The 27,204-nt window shown below is 38.9% G+C and overlaps 1 protein-coding gene across 1 annotated transcript; it reads left to right on the forward strand.

The window, feature by feature from the left end:
- The first annotated feature begins 973 nt into the window (after positions 1 to 973).
- On the forward strand, positions 974 to 26,865 carry XIAP (X-linked inhibitor of apoptosis). Its single transcript, XM_080795451.1, has 7 exons — positions 974 to 1,104; positions 6,780 to 7,688; positions 8,824 to 8,923; positions 9,983 to 10,061; positions 10,746 to 10,788; positions 16,174 to 16,374; positions 25,066 to 26,865. The coding sequence occupies exons 2-7, from the start codon at positions 6,812 to 6,814 to the stop codon at positions 25,257 to 25,259; spliced, it is 1,494 nt and encodes a 497-aa protein (XP_080651577.1). The 5' UTR covers positions 974 to 1,104; positions 6,780 to 6,811; the 3' UTR covers positions 25,260 to 26,865.
- Positions 26,866 to 27,204: the final 339 nt, after the last annotated feature.

Consider the following 27,204-nt stretch of genomic DNA (forward strand, 5'->3'; position numbering starts at 1 on the left):
TCTCTCTCTGTCTGTCTCTCTCTCTGTCAAATAAATAAATAAAACCTTTAAAAAAAAGAAAATATCAGGGCACCTGGGTGGCTCAGTGGGTTAAAGCCTCCGCCTTCGACTCAGGTCATGGTCCCAGGGTCCTGGGATCGAGCCCCACATCAGGCTCTCTGCTCAGCAGGGAGCCTGCTTCCCTTCCTCTCTCTCTCTCTCTGCCCGCCTCTCTGCCTGCTTGTGATCTCTGCCTGTTAAATAAATAAATAAAATCTTTAAAAAAAAAAAGAAAATATTGAGAACATAAGAACTGAGGTCCTCAGGGTAGAAAAAGAGATAAGAATTAGACTTCATAGTAGAATTTAAAGAATGTAGTTGAAAGAAAAATTAACTAGGATCTTTGTAACAGGTTAAATATTAAACCACCTCAAATAGAAGTGATTTTGTCCTCTCAACCTACTTCTGTAAATGTACAGTAACATCTAGTTTTCCATATAAAAAGCACATAATTTCATTAGCAAAGGTCCCTTTGGTTTAGCCTTAAAATCACATCTGATCCAGGGCTCTTGGCTGGCAGTTGGTGAAACGTGGCTCTTGATCTCAAGGTTGTGAGTTCAAGCCCTGTGTTTGGCATAGCATTTACTTAAAAAAATTTTTTTAAATTAAAAATCACCTTTGATCTACCAGTTCATACTAACAATTGCCAAACTAGCACTTAAACAGCTTTATCAAGATACATCTGACCTACCGTAAAATTAATTTTAAAGTGTACAGTTCTGTTGCCATTTAGTATATTCACAGTTGTGCAACCATCAGTACAGTCTAATTTAGAATATTTTCATTACTCTGAAAATAAATCCCAGTAACCATTTGCAGTCACTTCCTAGTCCCCTTCTGCCCCAGCTGTGCACAGTCACTAATCTACTTCCTGTTTCTATTTATTTTCATAACATTTTAAACTTGCAACACTATTGTTCTCATACCTGTTCCAGGTCACTGACTCAGAGGTTAGAAGTTCTTCAACTAGCCGTATTTACAAGTCCTGTGACATCTTCATTCAGAAAACATTCAAATGATGACTTCATAATATGATTGTTCCATATTCTGAGAGGTTTTGATCTGGTACGTGTGTTTCAAATTCTGTTTGTGCCACTTGATAGGGATGTTACCCTCAGAAGGAATAAAACCATTTTGTCCAGACTCAAAACGAAGTTTATTCAATGTGTGTTAACCATTCCAGGCTTTCTGATAGTGAGAAGAGCTTTAGGAATCATTTGTAGCATACATTATCTTCGTAATAATGTCATCTTCATCACCGTCTTCATCCTTTGGTCAAAGTTTGGTTTAATTTGCTGTGGATAGCCAAGAAGGCTATTATCGGTAGATTTGCTAGAGCTGCTGGAAGTCCTACTGTTCGTAACGTTATTCTGGTTTACTTGTCTGGCTGTTATGATGAAATTGCAACTGTTCCAGTCATCCTATTACTTGACCAAAACTCTTTTCTGAAACTTCTATGCCATTAACTTCTAAAACTTCATCATTAATATCCAGTAATCCTGCGCTGTGAACCAGAAAGATCCCTGGGACTTACCAAAGCCATGTGGTGTCTCCCTTGGGCTTTCTGAAACCATTCTGGCTATCAAGTCCTGGAGAATGTTCAGTCCTGTGTTTGTAAAGATAAACTAACCCTATGATGTTTTTCTGGGAGGATATTCATGGCTGTAATAGAAGATGCAAGTCTAACAGCTTGGGACATACCAATGACTGGGTGTTGAGGAAGCACAATGCATCTAGTAAACATTTTCCTTCTTTGTTAGCATGTCTGTACCTTAGGCACTATATTATCTGCCTCTTCCTCTTTTTGTATAAAGATCCTAAGCGTGGGTTGTCTGTTGAAACACCTTTGTGATAATTATTATTTATAGGCAGTAAGTCTCCCTGGAAGTCTGCATAGCCTAATAAATTGTCAACATTAGGTATCTTATGAACATGTCATAGTAATCCATAAAACTACTCAAAATGTCCAAGGTTTGCTCTTTCTAGCAAAAAACCAACGAAATTCATTGCCAGACCTGCTCTTCACCTCCAGGATGCCCTGGCAGCCACTGTCCTGCTGAGTGCTGGGCTGCCTCTGTATGGAGTGCCAGTTGGGCGCATGTGCACACTCAGCTGCAGCCCAGGAGTCCACAGCTCAGCAGATGCACCTATCAAGGTAGCTTGGATCTTGGTGCTCAGCTCCACTGAGCTCCACAGGGCTTTCACAGGGCAGCAAGGAGTGGTCTGGCCATGCAGCTGGTAGAGGCACAATTCCCTCCACCTCTCTGCCAGGCTCCAGTGGAAGAGGTGGAGGGGGCAGTTAGCCTATCCACCTCCTTGCTTTCATCCACCTCCCCCATGACTAGGCTCCTGACCTGGGCCTGGGCTCCTCATCCGAGCCAACAGTGCCAACCTGAGAGACTGTAAGTGAAAATATTACTAAAGACATTTTGCGGGGGGGTGGGCAGACATTCTGGAGAAAAGGATCACCTGTATTCCTGTCACCCTAACATAATTTACCCACTTAATATAAGTTATCTTATGATAAAAGTAAGGGGGGTGCCTGGCTGGATGTGTTGGTGAAACATGCGACTCTTGATCTTGGGGTCGTGAGTTCAAGCCCCATGTTTGGGGTAGAGTTTGCTTTTAAAAAATTGCTTTACAAGTCTTATCCATGAGTATATGTTGTCATGCAGTGGCAGTAAAATAACCTTTTTTTCTATATATTTAAAAACTTTAGTAATAAAAGCTTGGAGGGATAGAAACTTTGGGGGGCTTAGTCTTAAAACGTCTGCCTTCAGCTCAGGTCATGATGCCAGGGTCCTGGGATCAAGTCCTGCGTCGGGCTCCCTACTTGATGGGGAGTCTGCTTTTGCCTCTCCCTCTCCCTGCTGTTCTGCCTGCTTGTGCTTGGGATCTCAATCTCTCTCTCCCTGGCAAATAAATAAATAAATAAATAAATCTTTAAACAAAAGAAAAAGAAACTTTTGTATTATGTGCAGATATCAGTAAGTGGGTTTTATGTGTATATTTTTCTCTTCCCTCTAATCCCCCCACTTAGCACATTTTTTTTTTAAAAGATTTATTTATTGGGACGCCTGGGTGGCTCAGTTGGTTAAGCAGCTGCCTTCGGCTCAGGTCATGATCCCAGTGTCCTGGGATCGAGTCCCACATCGGGCTCCTTGCGTGGCAGGGAGCCTGCTTCTCCCTCTGCCTCTGCTCGCTCACTCTCTCTCCCACTCTCTCTCTGACAAATAAATAAAATTTAGAAAAAAAAAAAAAAAGATTTATTTATTTATTTATTTGTCAGAGAGAGAGAGAGAGAGAAGAGCGAGAGTGAGCACAAGCAGACAGAGTGGCAGGCAGAGGGAGAAGCAGGATCCCTGCTGAGCAAGGAGCCCGATGTGGGACTCGATCCCAGGGCGCTGGGATCATGACCTGAGCCGAAGGCAGCTGCTTAACCAACTGAGCCACCCAGGCGTCCCCACTTAGCACATTTTTGATAGATTAGCAATCGATCACTCCTCGGTACCCGTTCATGGCTGTCTTTACCCAGTTGACTACGCTAAATATGTATGTGTACTGTGTATGTATGTACATGTACATGTACGTGTATTTTTGGGGTATGTATATATTTTAAACAACATCTCACTATCTTGAAATCTTCCATGTCCTTCGTATTAACATGTAGCACTGCTTGCTGATTCTTTCTGCGCCCGTGTTGGTTTCCGTGATGGAATTTTTCCCAACCACCGTTCCATTCAAGATTACTGACTGCCTAGCCCTTTTAATGTCAGAGATTTCTTTGACATCTTTCTCTCAGTGCCTTCTTACCTTTCTGCTTACCCAATATAAAGCCTGAGAGTGTGCTTTTACAAAGAAGCCTTAAATGATCTCAGCATACTTTATTACGTTTAGACCTTTTCACATCTAAAGCTTTTTATCACCCTCCTCTAATATCTGTACCCCATTTTCTTCTCTATTCACAATTCCCATGCTTCATATATACTTATTTTCTGAATATCATCTCTCCCACCTTCATTTCACTTAAATCCTTTATTTCAAAAATCCTCTCCCTCATCCCTTTCCTTTGGTGCCTTCCGCCAATCCCAAGGTTTCTATCTGTTGTCAGTCATTTTTTCCCTTTCACCCCTAACCTCTGGTAATTCTGCTTTCACTCCCTTCAACAAAAGCTCACACTCTGATAATGTATGTGTAGTGTTCAATCGGGTGCTTCTGAATAAATATCTGCTTTTCAAAACAGTGAAATCTAAACTATTAGCATGGAAATAACCCCTGGGAAGATGAGGTCTCCACTCGAAAGCTTCAAATAGAGATTCTCCTGCTATTATTGAATCATGGAGTTTTATATAATAATATCTGAAATGGGGTTACTACTTGAACCATACAAAATGTCCACTATTGCAAAATGAGAATAGATCCTTGATTTTATACTTCTATTTTGGTTGACCTGAGAAATAAAACTTAGCACTTCAGAAAAGGTAATTTTCATATGTTTTGGATTATATTGAGCATTAATTGCTCAGGGTCATCATGGACTTAGAAATGTTTTGTTCTGCCTCCTAGTGTATGCCCAAGTGCCTTCTCATGATGGGAGAAATCTGTAAGACCCCAATCCATTCTGCACTGCTGTTGATTGTTCCAGCCGTTCCTCCTTGTATTGAGTTAAAAATCTACTGGCTAGAATTATATTCATTGACTCAGCTTCTGTCCTCAGGCTACACTGAATTTGATCCCTTCCTATGTAACAGCCCTTTAGATAGCTAACGGTAATTATTCTGTCCTCTACAGCTCGCTCTCTCCATATTTTTTCCCTTTGAGATAAACACTCTCAGCTCTTCTACCTGCTCCTCACTGAACACCATTTTCATCATCCCGATTGCTGTCTGTAGATAGGACGCTTTGTTAATGTTCCTTCTGAAGTGTTTTCAGTACTGAAAATAATCAGTGTGTAGCTGAATTGGGTCCAGGCCTTGTACATCTGGACATTAATGCAGCCTGGAGTTGCTTTAAATTTCTTTTTAGTAACCATGTGATACTGGCTCATAATGAATTTTTTAAAAAAATAAGCTCTGTACCCAACATGGGGCTTGAACATATGACCCCAAGATCAAGAGTCTCAGGCTCTACCAACTGAGCCACCCAGGCACCCCTCATAATGGAATTTTTAATTAACTAAAATTCCAAGATTTTAATCTAGAGATTTGCCTTCACATGACTTCTTTCCAAACCAAGTTTCCATTTTCCTTTAGTTGTACAACAAATTTCTAAAGTCAGAATGTAATGTTTAATAACCCTGTGGAATTTCATCTCAGCCTGTCAGCCAGCCTTAGTTTCTTTGAATTTTGATTTTTGTCATCTAGCTTACGCTGATTGAACAAGGGGTCTTGAAGCTTGTGCAAAATGTTTTCAGACATCTGGGAAACAATAATGAAGAATCATGGAGTCTGTCTTCCAAAAATTGTTGTATGCAGATAATATCTCAGCTCTTGCGGTATATATGAATTACTACCACTGTAAATTGACAAGGCCAATTGAAAGGCTAAAGTTTATTGCCAGCCTGCAGGACAGAAGCCTTGTGTTGAACATTACTCTGAGATGATGTTCTAAGACATACTGTGCCAACATAATGCCAGGGCTCCTTATTCTTCCCAAGAAATCAATTAATGCACATACGAAGTAGAGACAGAATTATTGTGACCTTTTTTTTTTTTTTTTTTTTTTGGCCAAGCATATACTGAGCACAGTATTAGGAACAGTGTGAGATTCTGGAGAATCAGGTTTGCCTGAGGCGATTCTGATTTACGCCTGTTGTGCTAGCGTAATTATTAGTAGCATCATTTTTCACTTCCCAAAGTGTCTAGGTTTGGAGGATAAATTATCTGGCCACCCTTCTCATAATCCAGCTAGTTCCTTTTACTATTTTATCTGGATTAAAGGTTACACAGCTGTAATTCAGCAGCTTTAATGAGGCTGCAGTAGTACTTCTCTTCCATTTGAGCAGATTGTTTCTTGACCATGGGAAGTTGATAGCAAAAGTAACTGCAATTAGGGTCTACCCATACTTAGTATTTTTCCTGAGCTACTCTCTAGAGGGCAGTAATATATACACCTGAAATGATCCGATTCCAACAAAAAATGGACTACAAAGTCCTGTTTTCATATGCATGAAAATCAGAAACATTTGATGCTCTTAAAGTACATATTGGAACCAATACTATGAGTAAAACTCAAATACCTTTTGCTAAGCAGAAAAGTAAAGAAATACCAAAAATTAATTCATTAAGATTCTGAACATACTTTTTTTTAAATTGTAAAAACTGAACTTTGATGCCTTGAATATATAATGATCCATTATAACAATTACACATAGAGTTTGAGAATCTGCATATTTTATGCTTTTATGTTTTTCCTAATTAATAATTTTGCATGGTTAATAATTTCAATATATTCTGTATCACATAGTTTCCATGTTTATGTGAAATAAGCAATTAAAAATGAATAGTTCTGTTCTACCTGCTAAAATATTATTTTCCTCTAAAAAATGAAAATGCTAAGTTTTATTTTATAACTTGAATCTTGTGGTAATATAGAGCTCTAGTATTTAGAATTAGAGGGTTTCTTAGAGATTGTGTAATTAATCCTATGTCATCAGTAGGTAATTTGTTAGCTCCTAATATCAAAATTATATTGCCTATGTTTCACATTTTGGATTTCCTAATGTAATGTTCTCTTTTTAGAAAAGGTGGACAAGTCCTATTTTCAAGAGAAGATGAGTTTTAACAGTTTTGAAGGATCTAAAACTTGTGTACCTGCAGACATCGATAAGGATGAAGAATTTGTAGAAGAGTTTAATAGATTAAAAACTTTTGCTAATTTTCCAAGTAGTAGTCCTGTTTCCGCATCAACACTAGCACGAGCTGGTTTTCTGTATACTGGTGAAGGAGACGTCGTGCGGTGCTTTAGTTGTCATGCAGCAGTAGATAGATGGCAATATGGAGACTCAGCAGTTGGAAGACACAGGAAAGTATCCCCAAATTGCAGATTTATCAATGGCTTTTATTTTGAAAATACCGCTGCACAACCTACAAATCCGGGTATCCCAAATGGTCAGTATAAAGTGGAAAGCTACCTGGGAAACAGAAATCATTTTGTTTTAGACAGGCCATCTGAGACTCATGCCGACTATCTTTTGCGAACTGGGCAGGTCGTAGATATATCAGACACCATATACCCGAGGAACCCCGCCATGTGTAGTGAAGAAGCTAGATTAAAGTCCTTTCAGAACTGGCCAGACTATGCCCACTTGACCCCAAGAGAGTTAGCTAGTGCTGGACTCTACTACACAGGTATTGATGATCAAGTGCAGTGCTTTTGTTGTGGTGGAAAACTGAAAAATTGGGAACCGTGTGATCGTGCATGGTCAGAACACAGGCGACACTTTCCCAACTGCTTCTTTGTTCTGGGCCGGAATGTTAACATGCGAAGTGAATCTGATGTTGTGAGTTCTGATAGGAATTTCCCAAATTCAACAAATGTTCCAAGAAATCCAGCCATGGCAGATTACGAAGCACGGATCATTACTTTTGGGACGTGGATATACTCAGTTAACAAGGAGCAGCTTGCAAGAGCTGGATTTTATGCTTTAGGTAAACTTCATTATAAAATCAGGCTAATAACTTACTTTCCAACTATTCTAGTGCTTTTAAAAAGTAGATTCCTTTAGCCCCTTGAACTGGTAAATATTTAGGTGTAGGCTGGCATGATTATTTATATCAGTATTAATCTGCAAACCCTTATGTTGAATGTGCAGTGTAACCACTACGTTTATGGGAGAATGACTACCATATTGTGACTTATGTTTACCTTTATGTGATTGTTTTTTGGAGAAGGATGACATGCAAAAGATGATAGTTCTCCCTGAGAGAATGGTTCTGACCGTAATATTAACTCTAATTTATTGAGCTCAGTCATGTATCACATGTGTTACATGCATTCTTTCTACATCTCATAAAAAGAGTTAACATTAGAGAGTTTAGTTTGGTATTAAAATTGCTCAGTATGTGTATTATATGCATTCTTTCTACATCTCATAAAAAGAGTTAACATTAAAGAGTTTAGTTTGGCTGATATTAAAATTGATATCTGCCTTTTGTACAGAAACTGTATATTTGAAAGCTGACCTGTATGATGCCTTCTTGCTTCAGATAAGCACTTCTCAAAGGGACTGCTGTAAACATGTCAGGAAGGGGCCATTGGTGTGAGGGCTTCCAGGAGTATTCAGAAAAGTTACACCATTATATATCTGACCCATTTATTTTAGGATTGAGTTGTACCAAAACACAAAATATTAGTTATTTCAGTATTTTATTTACATAGTCTCCTATAGCAATCTTGAAGGCTTGTTTAGTGTCATGTAGCTATAATAACCTTAGAGAAACTTACTTTGTATTTTTGTTAAGCTGAACTTTATTGTTAAAGTTCCACAGTTTGAAAAAGTGTAGTATTGGTGGCCCTAAATGACATGTTAGAAAGACGGTAATAGTCGTAATTTTTTACATAAAAATTGAGCATGTAAAATACCTCAAATTAAATCAGTGAGTTTACTATGCATTTCCTCCTCAATCATATCTTTTACTTAGATATGAATTTGAATGTCTTCCTTGAAGCTGTAAGATTTTCATGTAATTTAGAAATGATTAATTTCATGGTGTGAAAGGGAGTATTTTTTCATAAGCTTCCAGTTGCACAAATACATGTATTTTTACTTGTGTCTTTTCTTAGGGGAAGGTGATAAAGTAAAATGCTTTCACTGTGGAGGAGGGCTAACTGATTGGAAGCCCAGTGAAGACCCTTGGGAACAACATGCTAAGTGGTATCCAGGGTAAGGTATTTAAATGTTTATTCAGGAACAGGCAAGTTAGACATTTGCAATGGGAAAATCTTGAATAACTTTTCACCTCAACTATTTTTGCCTTCACCATGGCTTGTAATTCACACCAGGTTTATAAAAATTGGGTCACCTACTTTATAGGAAAAAAAACCCTAAGCCTTCTCTGGTGACCAAAGCATTTGTTGCTTATGTGTTGTATCTATGACATTCAGATGATTCTATTTCTAAACAGCAAATTAGGAGTATATAGTTTTGTTGTTGGAAGTGGGTTCTTTTCACAGTGGGCACAAGAGAGCCCTTGTTGCCAAGGATTTTCCCTAAGAACCCATCACATCCCCTAGCAAATAGTGCTGTGTCTCAATGATTCTAAGACATACAGTCGTTCATATTTTCAGATTTTTGAAATGAGGACACATCTAGTGGTGGGTCATAATTTAATTGGCACTCGTGGTACATAGAATAATCATGCTTCTTATAATCATTGGCATCTTAGAATGATAATGACATACTCTAAATGTCTCTTTGTCAATGATATACTCTAAATGTCTCTTTGTCATCTTTAAAAATAAAGTATACATATATGTAGGTGGTGTAGAATTTTTGGCCTGCAAAATAGTATAACTTAAAACTTAAGAGTGATTGTTTGAAAATAAACCTTAACCTTAAAAAGCCTTAAAACGAAGGGTTGAAAGCCCAAAGAATTCCTTCAAAATGTACAGTTGGTTAATCCTTTAAATAAAATTTAAGATTAACTATTTGAAAAAATTTTTGAATCTTAAGGCAATAATGTAATAACTTGTTTAAAAGTTGAAAGTTCTCACGTTGGTATTTTTTGCCTCACTAAGATTAGCAAAGTAGTGTAACAAAGGGAACCTTTTTTTTTTAACTTTAAAACTACAGTTGATAGGGAATTGGATAACATTTCATTTTGCAGCTTCTTAGAAATGCCAAAAAGCAAGTTCATGGAATTAAGACCATGGAGATTATATCTTTACTTATACTTTACTAATTTGTCAGCTACCAAAGTTTAACTTTCTTTTAACTGTTTAGGTGTAAATATCTGTTAGAAGAGAAGGGACAAGAATATGTAAGCAATATTCATTTAACCCATTCACTTGAGGACTCTATGGTAAGTCACATATTGTAGAATACATAATTTTAAATATTTAATTTCTTTTGCAATGATTTCTTGGTGTAAAATTCACAGTATAGTATCTTAAATTAATAATGTATGATGAGCCTTAAAGAGGAGATCTTGAAGAATGCTTGTTCTTGACCTGAAGCAGATTTGTGAAAAGGGAATCACCATGAGCTGACTCATTCAGTGATCACTGTAAACAAAAATGGGCTTGAAGAACTAAAATCCCTCAGCTTCTGAAATTACTTTTGTGTAATGTGTTTTATACTCATAAATAGTTGTAAACTTTTCATAGACAGTATTTTAAATCTCAAAAACGTGTCTAAATTGACAGTGCAGCCTGGGGTGGCCAAGGTATCGGTACCACATGGGAAGAGTCATGGACTAGAATGGAAGGCCTGAGTTGCCATTATGGCTTTACCATGAACTCTCTAGCCTCGATGGAGTTGCTTTATCTCCCTGAGCCTCAGCGTCTTGGCTGTAAAGTGAATGGATTGGGTTAGATGATCTGTTAACTTCCTTCTAGCTTCATCATATTATGCCTCTTGTGAACTCTCATATGTTAAATTGGAATAAAGCCAACTTATAAATTCATGATTAGTGTAACTTTTCAAATTGAGGTAACTGCCTTCTACCAAAAAGAATTCTAACTTATAATCCATATTTCTATTTTAGGTAAGAACTGCTGAAAAAACACCATCATTAACTAAAAGAATTGGTAAATATGTTTATTAAAATAAATACACTTTTATTTATTTTTTTAAGATTTTATTTATTTGACAAACAGAGATCACAAGTAGGCAGAGAAGCAGGCGGGGGCAGAGGGGGGTGGGGGAAACAGGCTCCCTGCTGAGCAGAGAGCCTGATGCGGGGCTCGATCCCAGGACCCTGAGAGCATGACCTGAGTTGAAGGCAGAGGCTTAACCCACTGAGCCACCCAGGTGCCCCTAAAATAAATACACTTTTAATTTCATTGCCAATTTATTGCAGTTGTTATTTATAGGGTGGAGACATAAGGCTATTCTTTCAAGGTAATTAAGGTATCTTTATTTGAGATGAGATTGCTATAAATCTAAGAATTAATGAAGTGCCTATAAATTTAAGCCAGATATTTATATATTAATAACATTCATGTGACAAAGATAACACTGTAAATTAATTGTACTGGAAAAATTTTCAATGACACTAAATCATATTAAATTCTAAGTTATATAGTTACATATATAAAATTATATTAATTATACTTAAAAATAATAAATAAAATTTTAAGAAACAACATTTCTATGGAGATTGGGCAGTTTGCTTTTCTAAGTTCGAGAGCAGCAGCTGTCCATTTGGATCCAAATGGCTGTCCATTGCCATTTCTGTTAAAATCAAAAAAGGAAGAGGTAAGTGTATTTTTGTCCCAGGTGCTTCTTGAGTTAGCCGGGATCACGAATCCAGTGATCTGCTAATGTGTCATCACTGTGATCAGCTCTACCTGCTTCCTTATCCCATGCCATCTTTGTGCCTCCCCCAGTTTCTTCGCAGAGGGGCATGGTTCAGTTTATCTCCTGTTACATTATAGAGAGGTAGAAGTTTTTATCCCGAAGATTATTTACTCATCATAAACATGTTTAAAAACCAGAAAGATAGTATGTTAAGCAGAGATGATACCATTATCAGATGAAGAAACACAGATGAAGAAACACAGTAAGGGAGGTTAAGTGACCTGCCCACAGTTACATTACGAATCATTAATAGAACTAGGACTGTAAACAGGGTCTTCTGAAACCTACATCACACTATAGATCTTGTTCTCAACTTAGGCATCATGTTTCAAAAATAGTAAAAAAAAAGTTTAATTTAGAATATGTCTGCTAATTCCCCACTCCTTAGAGCATCATCTAAGGGTTACAAGAGAAAACTATATATAAGCATAAATATGCTTAAGAAGGAGAGCCACTTTGATAATGTTTGATATAGGTTTTGTAATGGGCATAAGTAATAAAGTTTAAGAAATTACTTACTCCAGCCTATATTTTTGAAATTATCCACAAATGAAGATTCTGTAACATTTCTTGGGGCACCTGGGTGGCTCGGTCGTTAAGCATCTACCTTTGGCTTGGGTCATAATTCTTGGGGTCTAGCCCCACATTGAGCTCCCTGTTTGGCAGGAAGCCTGCTTCTTCCTCTCCTACTCCTCCTACTTATGTTCCCTCTCTCACTGTGTCTCTCTCTGTCAAATAAATAAATCTTAAAAAAAAAAGATTCTGTAACATTTCTTGATAGTAATCACCCTAACAATGTATACTTTTTTTAAAAGATTTTATTTATTTGGGAGAGAGAAAGCATGGGAGGGGAGAGGTCAGAGGGAGAAGCAGACTCTCTGCTGAGCAGGGAGCCCGATGTGGGACTCGATCCTGGGACTCTAGGATCATAATCTGAGCCCAAGGCAGTTGCTTAACCAACTGAGCCACGCAGGTGCCCTGTACTGTACTTTTTATGACTACTGAGACTCTTGCTCTAGTTCAGGATTAATGTTTTAAAATTGACATGTAATTCATATAGCAAAAATTTCACCCTTATAAACTGTACACTTTGGTGTTTTTTAGTATATTCACAGGGTCGTAGAACCATCACTGATATTTAATTGCAGAACATTATCATAATCCCTAAAAGAAACTGTGTACCCATTAGCAGTCAGTCACCATTGCTGCCCCTTCACCCTCAAGTCTAGCCAGACAACTACCAATCTATTTCTGTCTCTCTGGATTTACCTATCCTGGACATTTCATATAAATGGAATCATAGTATGTGGCTTTGAAGTTCATCCATGTTGTGGTACTCATATGAATCCTTCCTTCTTTCTTATGGGGGAAAAATTTTCCTTTGTATGGGTAATACCACATTCTCTTTATCCATTCATCAATTGAAAGACATTTGGGTTTCCACTTTTTGGCTCTTATGAATGATGCTGATGCTGCTATGAAAATTCGTGTGAAAATTTTTGTGTGGACAAAGGTTTTTAATTCTTTTGAGTATATATTTTGGCATGGAATTGCTGGGTTATGTAGTAACTCTACATTTAACCTTTAGATAAATGGCCAGTTTTCCAACATGGCTGCACCATTTTACATTCTCACTAGCAGTGTAGAAGGGTTCCAGTTTGTTTCTCCACGTTTTTGTTAACACTTGTTATTATATGTCTTTTTATTATGTCCATCCTAGTGGACATGAAGTGGTATCTTACTGTGATTTTGATTTGCATTTCCCTGATAGCTAATGATGTCAGGCATCCTTTCATGTGCTTATTGGCCATTTGTATGTCTTCTTTGGAGAAGTGTCCATCGCCTTTGCGTGTTTTTCAGTTGGGTTATTTATCTTTTTGTTACTAAGTTATAAGAGTTCTTTGTATATTCTAGTTTTTTACATATAAGTCCCTGTCAGATACATGATTGGCAAATATTTTCACTCATTTTCATTTTCTTGCTGGTGTACTTTGAAGTATATAAATTTTTAATTTTTATGAAAACAATTTATCTTATTTTTTTGTTCCTTATGCTTTTAGTCTTATATCTAAGAAACCATTGCCTGATCCAAGATCATTTATGTTTTCTTCTAAGAGTTTTATGGTTTTATCTCTTACATTCAGGTCTTTGATCCATTTTGAGTTAGTTTTTATATATGTGTAAGGTGGGGGCCCTTTTAATTATTTTTCATGTGGATATCCTGTTGTCCCTGCTTTTGTTTTTTAGCAGGATAACCTTGAGATACCTACAGGATATCCAAGTAGGTGGGTCTTAAAATCTGGAACTCACATAAATAAGGGTAAAATTGTGGTATTGAGGGGAGTATCCAGAGAGATTGTTTAAAAGGGGGAGTCAGTGAGGGAATAGGAGGGAACCACCAGTGTCTAATCAGGTGAGCAGAAGGAGCCAGCAAAACAAGCTGGCAAAAAATTCAGACAGTAGAACCAGGAAGAGTGATGTCCAGCTGACCTCTGGACATATCCACCTAGAAATCTCAAAAAGCAGCTCAAATTCAGCATTTCTAAAAATCACTCAGACTGAATCCAGTCCTTTTCTTTTCCCCCAGGCTGGTTGATAGTTCCACAGTTCACAAAGTCGTCCAGTAATTTGAGTCATTTTAAGTTCTTTGCTTTCCTTAATCCCTCTACATTTAATTAGCCACCAGGTCTGATGAATTCAACCTTTTTAATATTGTCAAAAATCCACTGGTTCTGCCCTAGTTTCTGTCCTTATTTCTCATTCAGTTGCTTTAGTAGTCTCATAAATGGTCTTTTATCTGCATTATAACTTCCCAACATATCAAAGATCTTAAGTTACTTTCCTACTTCTCTTATTACTTACCATGTAATATTTCTTACAATCAAATCCCTTTCCAACTTCTCTTTTTAAAAAACATTTATTGGGGTGCCTGGGTGGCTCAGTGGGTTAAAGCCTCTGCCTTCGGCTCAGGTCATGATCCCAGGGTCCTGGGATCGAGCCCCACATCGGGATCTCTGTTCGGCGGGGGGCCTGCTTCCTCCTCTCTCTCTGCCTGCTTCTCTGCCTACTTGTGATCTCTGTCAAATAAATAAATAAAATCTTCAAAAAAATTAAAAAAAATTTATTGAAGTATAATACACATACAATAAAATGCTTAAAATAGACTAATCTTAAGTATTTAAGTCAGTGAACTTTAACATGCATTTGTCTGTGTAGTCATTAGTTAAATCAAAATATAGAACTGGGGGCACCTGGGTGATTCAGTCAGTTAAGCATCTGCCTTTGGCTCAGGTCATGATCTCAGGATCCTGGGATCCAGCTCTACACAGGGCTCCCTGCCCAGCGGGGAGTCTGCTTCTCCCACCCCCCACCCCCCACCACCCACTACTGCTTGCACGCTCTCTCTCAAATAAATAAATTAAAATCTTACTTTAAAAAAAAAGGTAATAGAACATTCCCACCATGCCAGAAACTCCTTCAGGCCCCTTTCCCAATCAGCATCTACCCCAAGTTATGTTTTGACTCTATGGTTTTTTTTAAGATTTTATTTTTATTTGACAGAGACACAGTGAGAGAGGGGACACAAGCAGGGGGTGGTGGGAGAGGGAGAAGCAGGCTTCCAGCCGAGCAAGGAGCCCGATTCAGGGCTTGATCCCTGGGATAATGACCAGAGCCACCCAGAAGCCCCACCATAGATTAGTCTTGAACATCCAATAAATGTAATCATATGGTATATTCTTTTGTCTCTGGTTCATTATTATGATGACATTTTGTTCATCAGATCTGTGAGATTCATTATGTTGTCTGTGGCAGAAGTTCATTTTTCTTGTTACTCTGTAGTGTTCGGATATACCACAATTTACTTACCTGTTCACCTGGTGATAGATGTTCAAGTTGTTTCCAGTTTGAGGCTCTTACAAATGACACTGCTATGAATATTCTTGTGCATGTCTTTGGTGGATCTTTTTTTTTTGGTGGACCTTTGTACTTATTTTTAGTACTCAAGTAGAATTGATGAATCAGAGGGTGTAAGTCTCCTCTTTCAGCAGTTCCATTCATAACCTGTATTTCAACTTCGAGTACCATTACAGTGAATTTCTATTCATTTTGTTTCCTTATCTAGTTCACCCCCCTTGGCTGCAGAAACTAAGTCTCAGAGATAGGAAACACACATTCAAGGTCACAGACTGCAGATTCCCCCTATTTCCCATGATTTTTCCAAAATAATTGCTAGTGACTTGGGAAAGACATCTACTCTTAAGTACCTAGGTTAGCTGTTAATGAGTACAGCTGATTTGAAAAAAAAAATCTGATTTTTGAAGCACTTAACTTCATCTTCTCGGTTTCGCCTGATCTTGCACTATTTCTTTAGTCTTTAAAGCATCTAATCTCAATTCATAGTGCTACAAAATAATACTGTATTTTCAATGATTATAAGATTCTGATTCTTCAGTGCTTAAGTATTTTAAAATCTTCCCAGAGTAGCTTTGACTTTTTTTTTATTTTCTTGCTGCGTACCTTTTTCTTCTTAACTGTACTTTGCTGTTGAGTTGTGTTAATGAAAATAATTGTTTAAACTCTGTGTTCTTTTTCCTCACCAATTTTTATTTCAGATGATGCCATCTTCCAAAATCCTATGTTACAAGAGGCTCTACGAATGGGATTCAATTTCAAGGACATTAAGAAAATAATGGAGGAAAAAATTCAGACATCTGGGAGCAACTATACATCACTTGAGATTCTGGTTTCAGATTTAGTGAGTGCTCAGAAAGACAATACACAAGATGAATCAAGCCAGACTTCATTGCAAAAAGGTATGCATGGCTGTTTTTATTTTCAAAAAGCAAGAAACGCCTAATAGTACTTCATTATGGATTGTATCTTATATGACTGTGGCCCATTCATTTTTTTCCTTCTCATATCCCCCTTGGGATAAACTTTTTAAAAAAAAAAAAAACGTTCTGTTATGGGCACCTAGCTGGCTCAGTCAGTTGGGCTTCTGCCTCCAGCCCAGGTCATGATCCCAGAATCCTAGTATCAAGCCCCCATGGGGCCGTCTACTTGGTGGGGAATCTGGTTCTCCTCCCCCTCTCTCTCCAGCTCTGCCTACTTGTGCTCACTCTATCAAATAAATAAATAAAATCTTTTTAAAAAAACTTTCTGCTAATAAAAAATTCAAAAAAAAAAGTCAAAATTGGGGCACCTGGGTGGCTCAGTGGTTTAAGCCTCTGCCTTCGGCTCGGGTCATGATCCCAGTGTCCTGGGATCGAGCCCCGCATTAGGCTCTCTGCTCAGCGGGGAGCCTGCTTCCTCCTCTCTGCCTGCCCCTGCCTACTTGTGATCTGTCTGTCAAATAAATAAATAAAAAATCTTAAAAAAAAAAAAAAGTCAAAATTGGAGAAAACAGTACAGTGAACCCTCATGTACCCGTAAACCAGATTTCAGTAATTATCACCAATTTTCCAATCTTGTTTCATTTTTTTCCCCAACATTTTTTGCTGTGGTATTTCAAAGAAAATTCCAGGTATCCCATATATCATTTACCTATAAGTACTTTAATATATACCTAACAGATAAGGATTTTTTTAACTTAATGCTGTCCTGTTAAGCAGTAACTTAAACTATGCTCAGAGTGCTCTAACAGAATACCATAGATTTAAAACAACAGATACTTATTTCTCACATTTCTGGGGGCCAGGAAGTCCAGGATCAAGGTGCTGGCATATTTGGTTCCTGATGAGGACACTCTTCCAGGCTTGCAGATAGCTGCTTTCTCTCTGTAAAGGCAGAGCACTCTGGTCTCTTCCTCTTATAAATACACTGATTCCATGGGACATCTGGCTGGCTTAGTAGAGCGTACAACTCTTGATAGTGGGATTGTGAGTTGGAGCTCCACATTACGTGTAGAGATTACTTAAAAATAAAGTCTTTAAGATAAATGAAAATAAAAATACATACATATGTATATACATGCATACATAATAAAGTGAAAGAAAGAAATAAAAGAAAAAAAAAGATACCGATTCCATAATGAGCAGGTCCCACCCTTATGACCTCATCTGAATTTAATTACCTGCCTCCCAGAGGGCCCATCTATGAGTCCCATCACATTGGGTGTTCAGGGCTTCAACGTAGAAATTCTTGAGTGGATACATTTATTCCATAACATACTGTTACCACACTTAACAAAATTATCAGTAATTCCATAATATCATTTGAAAATCAGTTGGTTTTAATTTTTTCCATTGTCTTGAAACATTTGTAACAGTTGATTTGTCCTAATTGGTATTCAATAAGATCCACTAGTTTAGTAATGTTATTTTATTTTTATAATGATTTACCTATTTATTTTAGAGATAGTGCGGGGGGAGGGGATAGAGGGAGAGGGAAAAAGAGAATCTCAAGCAGATTCCCCACTGAGCATGGAACCTTTGCAGAGCTTGAGCCCATGACCCTGCGATCATGACCTGAGCTGAAATCAAGGGTTGGATGCTGGGGTATCTAGGTAGCTCTGTCGGTTAAGCATCCAGCTCTTTGTTTCAACTCAGGTCATGATCTCATGGGTTGTGGGATCAGGCACCGCTCTGGGTGGGGAGTCCACTTGAGGATTCTCTCCCTTTGCCTTTCCCCCTTCTGTCTCTCTCTAGAATAAATAAATCTTTTAAAAAAAGAAAAAAAGAGTTGGACGCTTAACTGACTGAGCCACGCAGGCATGCCTTATTTATTTAGGGTGGGTTTGTGTCTTAGTTTAGATAAAGAACAATGAAGGCTTTTATGATTATGTGTGGAATCTGTAAGTTTTGTAATTGAAATGGATTTAGAGTGTTCTGCAACTTTTCATGCGATGTAAACCTGTAAACACACCATATTACTAAATAGAGCTTGAATGAGTGGCACGCTGGTACTGTAAATCATATATGGAAAGTGTATTAAACTTTTTTTTTAAGTAGACTCCATGTCCAACCCAGGGCTTGGACTCACAACCCTGAGATCAAGAGTGGAATGGTCTGTTGACCGAGCCAGCCAGGTGCCCCTAAAAATTGCATTAAATAATGTGCAAGAGAAGCATATAAACTCCTTTTAGGAACAAGAAGTGTAAGGGCCTATTCAGCCAGAGCGGCCCCACTCCGGTTGAACTGCCATTTTGTTGTTTATGCAGTAAAAGGTAAAAAATGTAAGTTTCTGGGGTGCCTGGGTGCCTCAGTGGGTTAAAGCCTCTGCCTTCGGCTCAGGTCATGATCCCAGGGTCCTGGGATGGAGACCCGCATCGGGCTCTCTGCTCAGCAGGGAGCCTGCTTCCTCCTCTCTCTCTGCCTGTCTCTCTGCCTACTTGTGATCTCTGTCTGACAAATAAATAAAATCTTTTAAAAAAACGTAAGTTCCTTCTTTAAGGATGAAAACAACTCAGGGTACCTGGGTGGCTCAGTGGGTTAAGCCTCTGTCTTCAGCTCAGGTCATGATCTCAGGGTCCTAGGATCGAGCCCTACATCAGGCTCTCTGCCCAGCAGGGAGCCTGCGTCCCCCGCCCCCTCCCTCTCTGCCTCTGCCTCTCTGCCTTCTTGTGATCTCTATCAAATAAATAAAATCTTTTTTTTAAAAAGGATGAAAGCAATTCTTTGATGTTTGCTTGGCAAACTATGAGTACATTTCAAACTATGAGTAATTTTGGGTCCTGAGGTACGTTGTTAGAGTCATTATTCTTTGAGCTCTTGACCACCTCTCGCAAAGGTTGAAAATTCTCCCAGTGCTAATAAATCTAAAAGTTTACTTTTTTTTTTTTTTTTGCATTAAAGACCCTTTTGGAGCTCCTGGCTGGCCCAGTCAGAAGAGCTGGTGACTCTTAATCTCGGGGTTATGAGTTCGAGCTCCACATTGAGTGTAGGGCTTACTTTAAAAAAATAAAAATTAAAATATGAATACACCCTTTTGATCTTTAAGTTATTTCCAGTGCTTCTAGAACATTATTCAGATAATTCATTGGTCACAAAACAGTATTAACAGTGATTTTTTAAAGTTACATCGGTTGATATAAAACATTCAACAGAAAGCATACTGTTCTTTTCCTAAATAGGCATTTATTTAAAACTTGTAATAGGGGCGCCTGGGTGGCTCAGTTGGTTAAGTAACTGCCTTCGGCTCAGGTCATGATCCTGGAGTCCTGGGATCAAGTACCGCATTGGGCTCCCTGCTCGGCGGGCAGTCTGCTTCTCCGACTGACCTTCTCTCCTCTCATGTTCTCTCTCTCACTCTGTCTCAAATAAATAAATAAAGCCTTTAAAAAAAATAAAACCGGTAATAGCTTCACTTGTCCTGGCAGTGGTAAAATGAACCACTGATTTGGTCGTCTTTCTACTACAATAGAAATACAAGTGACCGTATCATTTTCCTCTGCATCTAAACCACAACTCAAGTTTGACAATAAGGTGTTTTTATACCTGAAGGTATTGTCAGCAACAGGATGGTTTAGTGGGTTGCAATAGGAAGAGAACAAGGGACAGAGTACTTTAGGGAGTGTCTGTTTTCTATCCAACAGAAGTCGATGGGCGTTCTTGTTACCAGAGAGACTACAAACTAGGATGGTGTAGGAAGGAAGGGCTGAGCAAGTGGCAGCTTTCAGAAGCAGGAGTTGGAATTCATCAGTTGTCTCCTTGGTCTCATTAAATTGAGAGGGAGGTTAACCAATACAGGCTATCTTCTCCCACTAGGGCTACTGCCTGTTCCTCTTACCAAGGGCTGATGAGTAAAGACTGACACTAAGACTCTTCTTAATTCTATCCAGAAGAGGAGATGGGCCTAACTGAGGTAAAGCAGGTGGAAGTTATTAGAAAAACTACACTGTTACTGTTGCTTACTGAGAAATCCTAGATTCAGTACTAGCTTTATCCCAATGGCTATATGACAGAGAATACCCAGTAAATGGTCTTCTAAAAATAGTATTAGATAGTATATTTATTTCTTTTTAAACGTTACATAGTGTGCTGGGGCGCCTGGGTAGCTCAGTCGGTTAAGCATCCGACTCTTGATTTCAGCTCAGGGTCGATCAATCTCAGGGATGTGGGATTGAGCCCCTCATTGGGTTCTGTGCTCAGTGGCCAGTCTGCTTGAGATTCTCTCTCCCCCTCTCCTCCCTCCCACTCACGTGGTCACTCTCAAATAAATAATTTTTTTTAAAGTTGGGGATACCTGGGTGGCTTGGGTGGTTAAGCGTCTGCCTTCAGCTCAGGTGATGATCTCCGGGTCATGGGATCTAGTCCCACATTGGGCTCCTAGCTTAGCAGGGGAGTCTGCCTCCCCCCCCCAACTCTTGCTTTCTCTCGGTCTCTCAAATGAATAAAGTCTTAAAAAAAAAAGATGGGGTGCCTGGGTGGCACAGTTGGTTAAGCATCTGACTCTTGATTTCGGCTCAGGTCATGGCTCGGGGTCGTGGGATTGAGCCCAGCGTCAGGCTCTGTGCACAGTGCGGGGTCTTCTTGTCCCTCTCCCTCTGTTCCTCCACCTGCTTATGTACTCGCTATCTCTTTCTCAAATAAATAAATTAATTAAATACTAAAGAAAGGAAAGAAAGTGTAAGGGGAAAGGTACCATAGTGAAGGATGTAGAATCCAATAGTTACCCGAAGATTTGAGTGAAATAAAATTGTCAGAGGTAAACTATTAGTCTCAGGGGGTGAAATCTATGGCCAGAACCTCACCATGTCAAGTAGGTTGCTGTACATAAGGCTGAAATAAGGTAGGAAAAGTCAATAACAGTGTTTGGTAGGCCTGACATTTCATTCCACTATGCTCTGTAAAACAGAATCACAAACCATCAGAACCAAAATGAACCTGAAAGATCATATAAAAACTTCATTACTTCAGGGGCGCCTGGGTGGCTCAGTGGGTTAAAGCCTCTGCCTTCAACTCAGATCATGATCTCAGGTCCTGGGATCAAGCCCCACATCGGGCTCTCTGCTCAGCAGGGAACCTGCTTCCTCCTCTCTCTCTGCCTGCCTCTCTGCCTGCTTGTGATCTCTCTCTCTGTCAAATAAATAAATAAAATCTTTAAAAAAAAAACTTTCATTACTTCAGTAAGAAAACTGAAGTATAGATGTGCTGTTGGCAAAGATCACTCAGCTAGTTGAGAATAAAAATCAGTTTTCCTGACAGGTGGTCCAGTGTTCCTCTTAAAAAAAAATGTTTCAAGTGTACAGTTCAGTAGTGTTAACTACATTCACAGTTGTGCAGCCAGTCTCCACAACTCTTTTTATCTAAACAACTGAAACTGTCCCCATTAAACAACACATCCTTATTCCCCCTCCCCCAGCCCAATAATTGCCATTCTGCTTTCTGTCTCTATTAAACTTGACTCTCCTAGGTCCAGTGTTCATTTTTACTCATTGGAGCATCACATCTAAAAGTCACGTGTAAATTTCTTTTTTTTTAAAGATTTTATTTATTTATTTGACAGAGAGATCACAAGTAGGCAGAGAGGCAGGCCCCTGCTGAGCAGAGAGCCAGATGCGATGCGGGGCTCCATCCAAGGATGCTAAGAGGCTTAACCCACTGAGCCACCCAGGCGCCCCCATGTGTAAATGTCTTAATTATTTTCCTCCTTATGGGGGGTCATGAGTATGTACTTGATTCTAACTTTCTTGGTTAAACGCTTTCATATGAGACAAATCAGTGTAGAGTGCCAGCTCTTTACTTCCATTGTTACTTGCGCCCCAGCTGCCTTTTCCCTGTCTGTGTACCTAGTCTTATTCCCCACTCCACCCCCAGTCCCCTAAATCCATCTTGTGAACTCATCCTTCAAGGTTCCACTTAGAGGTCATTCTTTGAAGCTTTCCTCAGTACCCACATCAGAGTTCGGAGCTCCCTCTTCTCTACATGTGCTGCTATGAGAGCATTTGTAACATCGTTTTAGAACGGTTTTCCTTTTCTGTCCTGCACCTCAGACGAAGCTTCTTGAGAACTGGTGCTTTATCTTGTCCCTGGTGCAGTCCATGTTTGAGCTTACAGGAGCTTACAGTTTTGATTATGCCCATGAGGTTGCTTTTTAAGAAGAAAGAGATTAAATAATACTTCTCCACCCTGGTCAGGCATACCTTTCCAAAGCAGGAATCTCCTCCTATCTCTCTCCAGGTTAATACCCTTTACTGGCCCCCAGGGCCCTTAGGATCAAGTCCAAACTCCTTTAGGTGGGTTAAGTCTTCCATGATGGGGCACCTGCTGATCTTCTGTAGCCTCAAGTCATGCTGTGTCTCTCCCCAAGTCTTACCCGTGTACTTGTAGTCCTGGTTCTGTCTCTCCCCTCGGAGCCTGCCTGTACCGTTTCCTCTGCCCAGAACACTCTTCTCCCACTGCCTCTGTCCCCCAGGGTCCCCCCTCCATCTTTCCTAGTTAACTCCTCCTCCTCCTCTAGGACCCAGTTTAACTATAATTTTCTCCAAGAGGCCTTCTGTTTATGTGTACATGCACATTTACACCTTTCCTGTGTTCTTTATAACATATTGTAATTACCCTTATCATTACATTCTATTATAATTTCCTGTCTACTTGTGTTTCTCACTTGTTTATGAACGATTAGGGGCCTAGGGCCTTTGTATTTGCTAGTTGTTGTATCTCAAGTTCCTAGAACCTAGTTAAGTGTTCAGTAAATATTTGTTGAACAAAACTCAACCACTGTTTCCCAAACTTGTTTTCAAACAGTGTTCTGGGGCACCTGGGTGGCTCAGTGGGTTAAGCCTCTGCCTTTGGCTCAGGTCATGATCTCAGGGTGTAGCATCAAGCCCGACATCGCATTGGGCTCTCTGCTCAGCGGGGAGCCTGCTTCCCTCCAGCTCTCTGTCTGTCTGTCTGCCTCTCTGCCTGCTTATGATCTCTGTCAAATAAATAAATAAATAAAAATCTTTTAAAAAACAAAACAAAACAGTGTTCCCCAGGATGTTAAAGGGGATGCCATGAAAAGGGAGCCAAAAAAAAAAAAAGGAACTCTGTAGTTAAATGTGACTTTCTAAGAGGGGATATACACTGTACTGTAATGACCTGTACTTCATAGCAGTGGTTCCCAAGCCAGTGTGTGTAATCCCAGAAATTGTTGTTGTTGTTGTATAAAACCATATCTTCTTTATTTTGCATATTTTAATTTTGGAACAACAACAAAAAAAAACCAGAAATTTTAGATTTAGTGAATGGGGCATAGCAATCGATCATTTTAAAAAATGCCCAAGTGCGCCCAAGTTGCTCAGTTAAGCATCCAGCTCTTGGTTGTGACTCAGGTCATGATCTCATGGGTCCTGTGATGGAGCCCCAGAGTGGCTCCCTGCTCAGTGGGGAGTCTGAAGGTTCTCTCCTGCTGCCCCTCCTCCACTCTCGGAAATAGACAAATAAATCTTTTTTTAAAATGCCTCAAGTGATTCCCACGTGAGGCCACATTTGGAAACCACTGGTCTACAAAGATTGTTAAAATATGTAACGCCTTTAGAATAGTGCCTGGCACGTAATAATAAGTGCTATGTTACTGTTAACTGCTGCCATTGTTGATGTTGTTGTCATTATCGTTCTTTTTTTTTTTTTTTTAAGTAGGCTCCACGTGGAGCGTGGAGCCCAGCACAGGGCTTGAATTCACAACCATGAGATTGAGATCTGAGCTGAGATCAAGAGTGGGACGCTTAACCAACTGAGCCACCCAAGTACCCCTGTCATTATTGTTTTGTTTGACCATGAAACACATTTTTGTGATGTATTTGTAAACACCTCAAAACCTAGTTTGGGAAAGGCTGAATTAAACAAGTACTTTAGTGCCACCTATATGCTGATGTTACCCAAATCCCTTTTTCTAGCCCTAACTTCTCCTGATCTCAAGACGTGACTGTCCAATGACATTTATATACAGATGCCGTGCAGACACCTCAAAAACAACTTGAAAAATGCCAAACCAGTATTTCCTTTTGGCATCACCATCCCCTTGTAGCCACACTAGAAATCTTAAAATCAACTCTGGTTCCTCTTTTTCCTTATCCCTCCCATGCAGTCAGTCACCAAATCCTAGTAGTCCCACTTCAGAAGTGTCGCTCAGATCCATCCCTCCATTTCTGGAGTAAGTCATGCCCTTTCCATATGTCACTTCATTTTACCTAACCCTGGCTTCTCTGCCTGGCAAGTTGCTGGCCATGTTTAAATGTCACCCCACCTCTTCCCCCGTCCCCCACACCCTGTAGCTGCCAACCTGAGAAGCTTTTCCCACCTCATCTGAACAGAAGAGCTGGTTCTCTCATCTCATCCCCGAGCACTTTGTACATAACTTTATTATAGCACTTACCACTTTGTACTTTGTGCTTCCCTCCATAGCCTCAGCTCACGTCCTTCTCTAGCCTGCAAGCTGCTTGAGAGCAGGCGTCGTGTGTGAGTCATCCTGTCTCCCGGCCCTTGCCTAGCACCTGCACATAGTAGGGGTTCACGTTGTTTCAGTACATTTCAACAACTAAGAAAGTAAAAAATTAACACATTTCTTTTCTCTTTGTGCAGAGATTAGTGCTGAAGAGCAGCTAAGACTCCTGCAAGAGGAAAAGCTTTGCAAAATCTGTATGGATAGAAATATTGCTGTGGTTTTCATTCCTTGTGGACATCTGGTCACTTGTAAACAATGCGCTGAAGCAGTTGACAAATGTCCCATGTGCTACACAGTCATTACTTTCAAGCAAAAAATTTTTATGTCTTAAAAAATTATATGTCTTAATCTAACTCTACAGTTAGGTGCATTATGTTCTTGTCATTACCCTGATTGAGTGTGTGATGTGAACTGACGTTAAGTAATCAGCATTGAATGCCATTAGCATTTGCTACCAGGTAGACAAAATGTAAACTACAATGTTCTAGTTCATAATCTAAAATTTGAATTTCTGGATTTTGGGGGATATTAGATATATTGTATATCTTTTTTTTTTACTCTTATTTAACTGAAATCTAGACTAAGAAGCATCATACTGTAACTGATCACAATGTGTATTTGTAGTACACTAACTTAGTTTCTAAGTGTAAGTGAATTAATCAGCTGAATTTTTCATTCTTTTCATAGAGGCTTAACAAATGGAGCATTCTTTGTAAATGTGGAGATTAGAGTTAATCTCCCCAATCACATAATTTGTTTTGTGTGAAAAGGAATGAACTGTTCCACACTGGTGGAAAGATAGAGATTATTTTTAGATGTTTGTCTTTGTGTTTTAGTATTTTGTCCATTCTCTTTTAAAATTAGACACACGTGTTTGGATGGGTGATTGTAAAAAATTATTTTGCTATTGTTAAAAGGGTATTTAAGGATAGAATACCATCTAGCCAACATGTACTGACATGGAAAGATGTCAAAGATATATTAAGTGTAAGCTGAAGTGGCAAAACACTGTGTATAGAATGAGTCAGATGAAGGTGTGTGTGTTTTGTATGTGTATAGAACAAAAGATTTGGATCGATAAAGCACCAAACTGTTAAATGTGGTTTCTCTTGGTGGGGGGAGGGTAGGGCCCATGGGGGGGGGTTGCAGGGGCCTTTCACTTTCTACTTTGTCGTTTTGTTCTGTTTGGATTTTTGTAAGTATGTATTAATTTTGTAATCAGAATTTTTAGAAAGTATTTTACTGATTTAAAGGCTTAGGCATGTTCAAACGCCTGCAAAACTACTTATTGCTCAGCTTTAGTTTTTCTAATCCAAGAAGGCAGAGCAGTTAACCTTTTTGGTGCCAATGTGAAATTTAAATGTTTTTTTGTTTTTCCTGCTTTTGTGGATGAAAAATATTTCTGAGTGGTAGTTTTCTGACAGGTAGACCATGTCTTCTCTTGTTTCAAAATAAATATTCCTGATTTTGTAAAATGAAATATAAAATATGTCTCAGATCTTCCAATTAATTAGTAAGGATTCATCCTTAATCCTTGCTAGTTTAAGCCTGCCTAAGTCACTTTACTAAAAGATCTTTGTTAACCCAGTATTTTAAACATCTGTCAGCTTATGTAGGAAAAAGTAGAAGCATGTTTGTACAACTGCTTGTAGTTATAGTGACAGCTTTCCACGTTGAGATTCTCATATCATCTTGTATCTTAAAGTTTCATGTGCGTTTTTACTGTTTGGATAATTAAGATGTATATAGGACAAAATGTCAAGTCTTTACCTAAATTGTTTTGTTTCCTTGACTAGTAATAGTAGTAGGTACTTCTGAAATAAATGTTCTCTCAAGATCCTTAAAATCTCTTGGAAATTACAAAATATTGACAAGAAAATGAGCATACTTGTTTAAATATTAAAAAGAAAATAAAACTTGAATAAGAGTCAATAGAGATTAAAAAATAGAAGTTTAAAAGTGCTTCATACAACACCCAGGGTTTGCTTAAAAGATTCTTAAACCAACCTGTCAATAGAGGTGAGTGAGGCATTTTACTGCAGAGAAACATTTGAGAGTGAAACTTAAAAATCCTATTTTCATTGTATTTTCTACGAGAAGGAATATTGTCATGTTCTCCTCACCTCTGTGGATGACTGTTTTAACCCACTGAGCCACCCAGGTGCCCCTGGATGACTGTTTTAAGTGACAGTCATTTAAAGCATTGTGAATTTAAATGAGAACTTTTCGAATTAAATAATGACCGCCCTGGTTGGGGGGGGTGTGTTGTTTTATGG

This window comes from Martes martes, assembly GCF_963455335.1.
Source record: "Martes martes genome assembly, chromosome: X".
Taxonomy (NCBI): Eukaryota; Metazoa; Chordata; class Mammalia; order Carnivora; family Mustelidae; genus Martes; species Martes martes.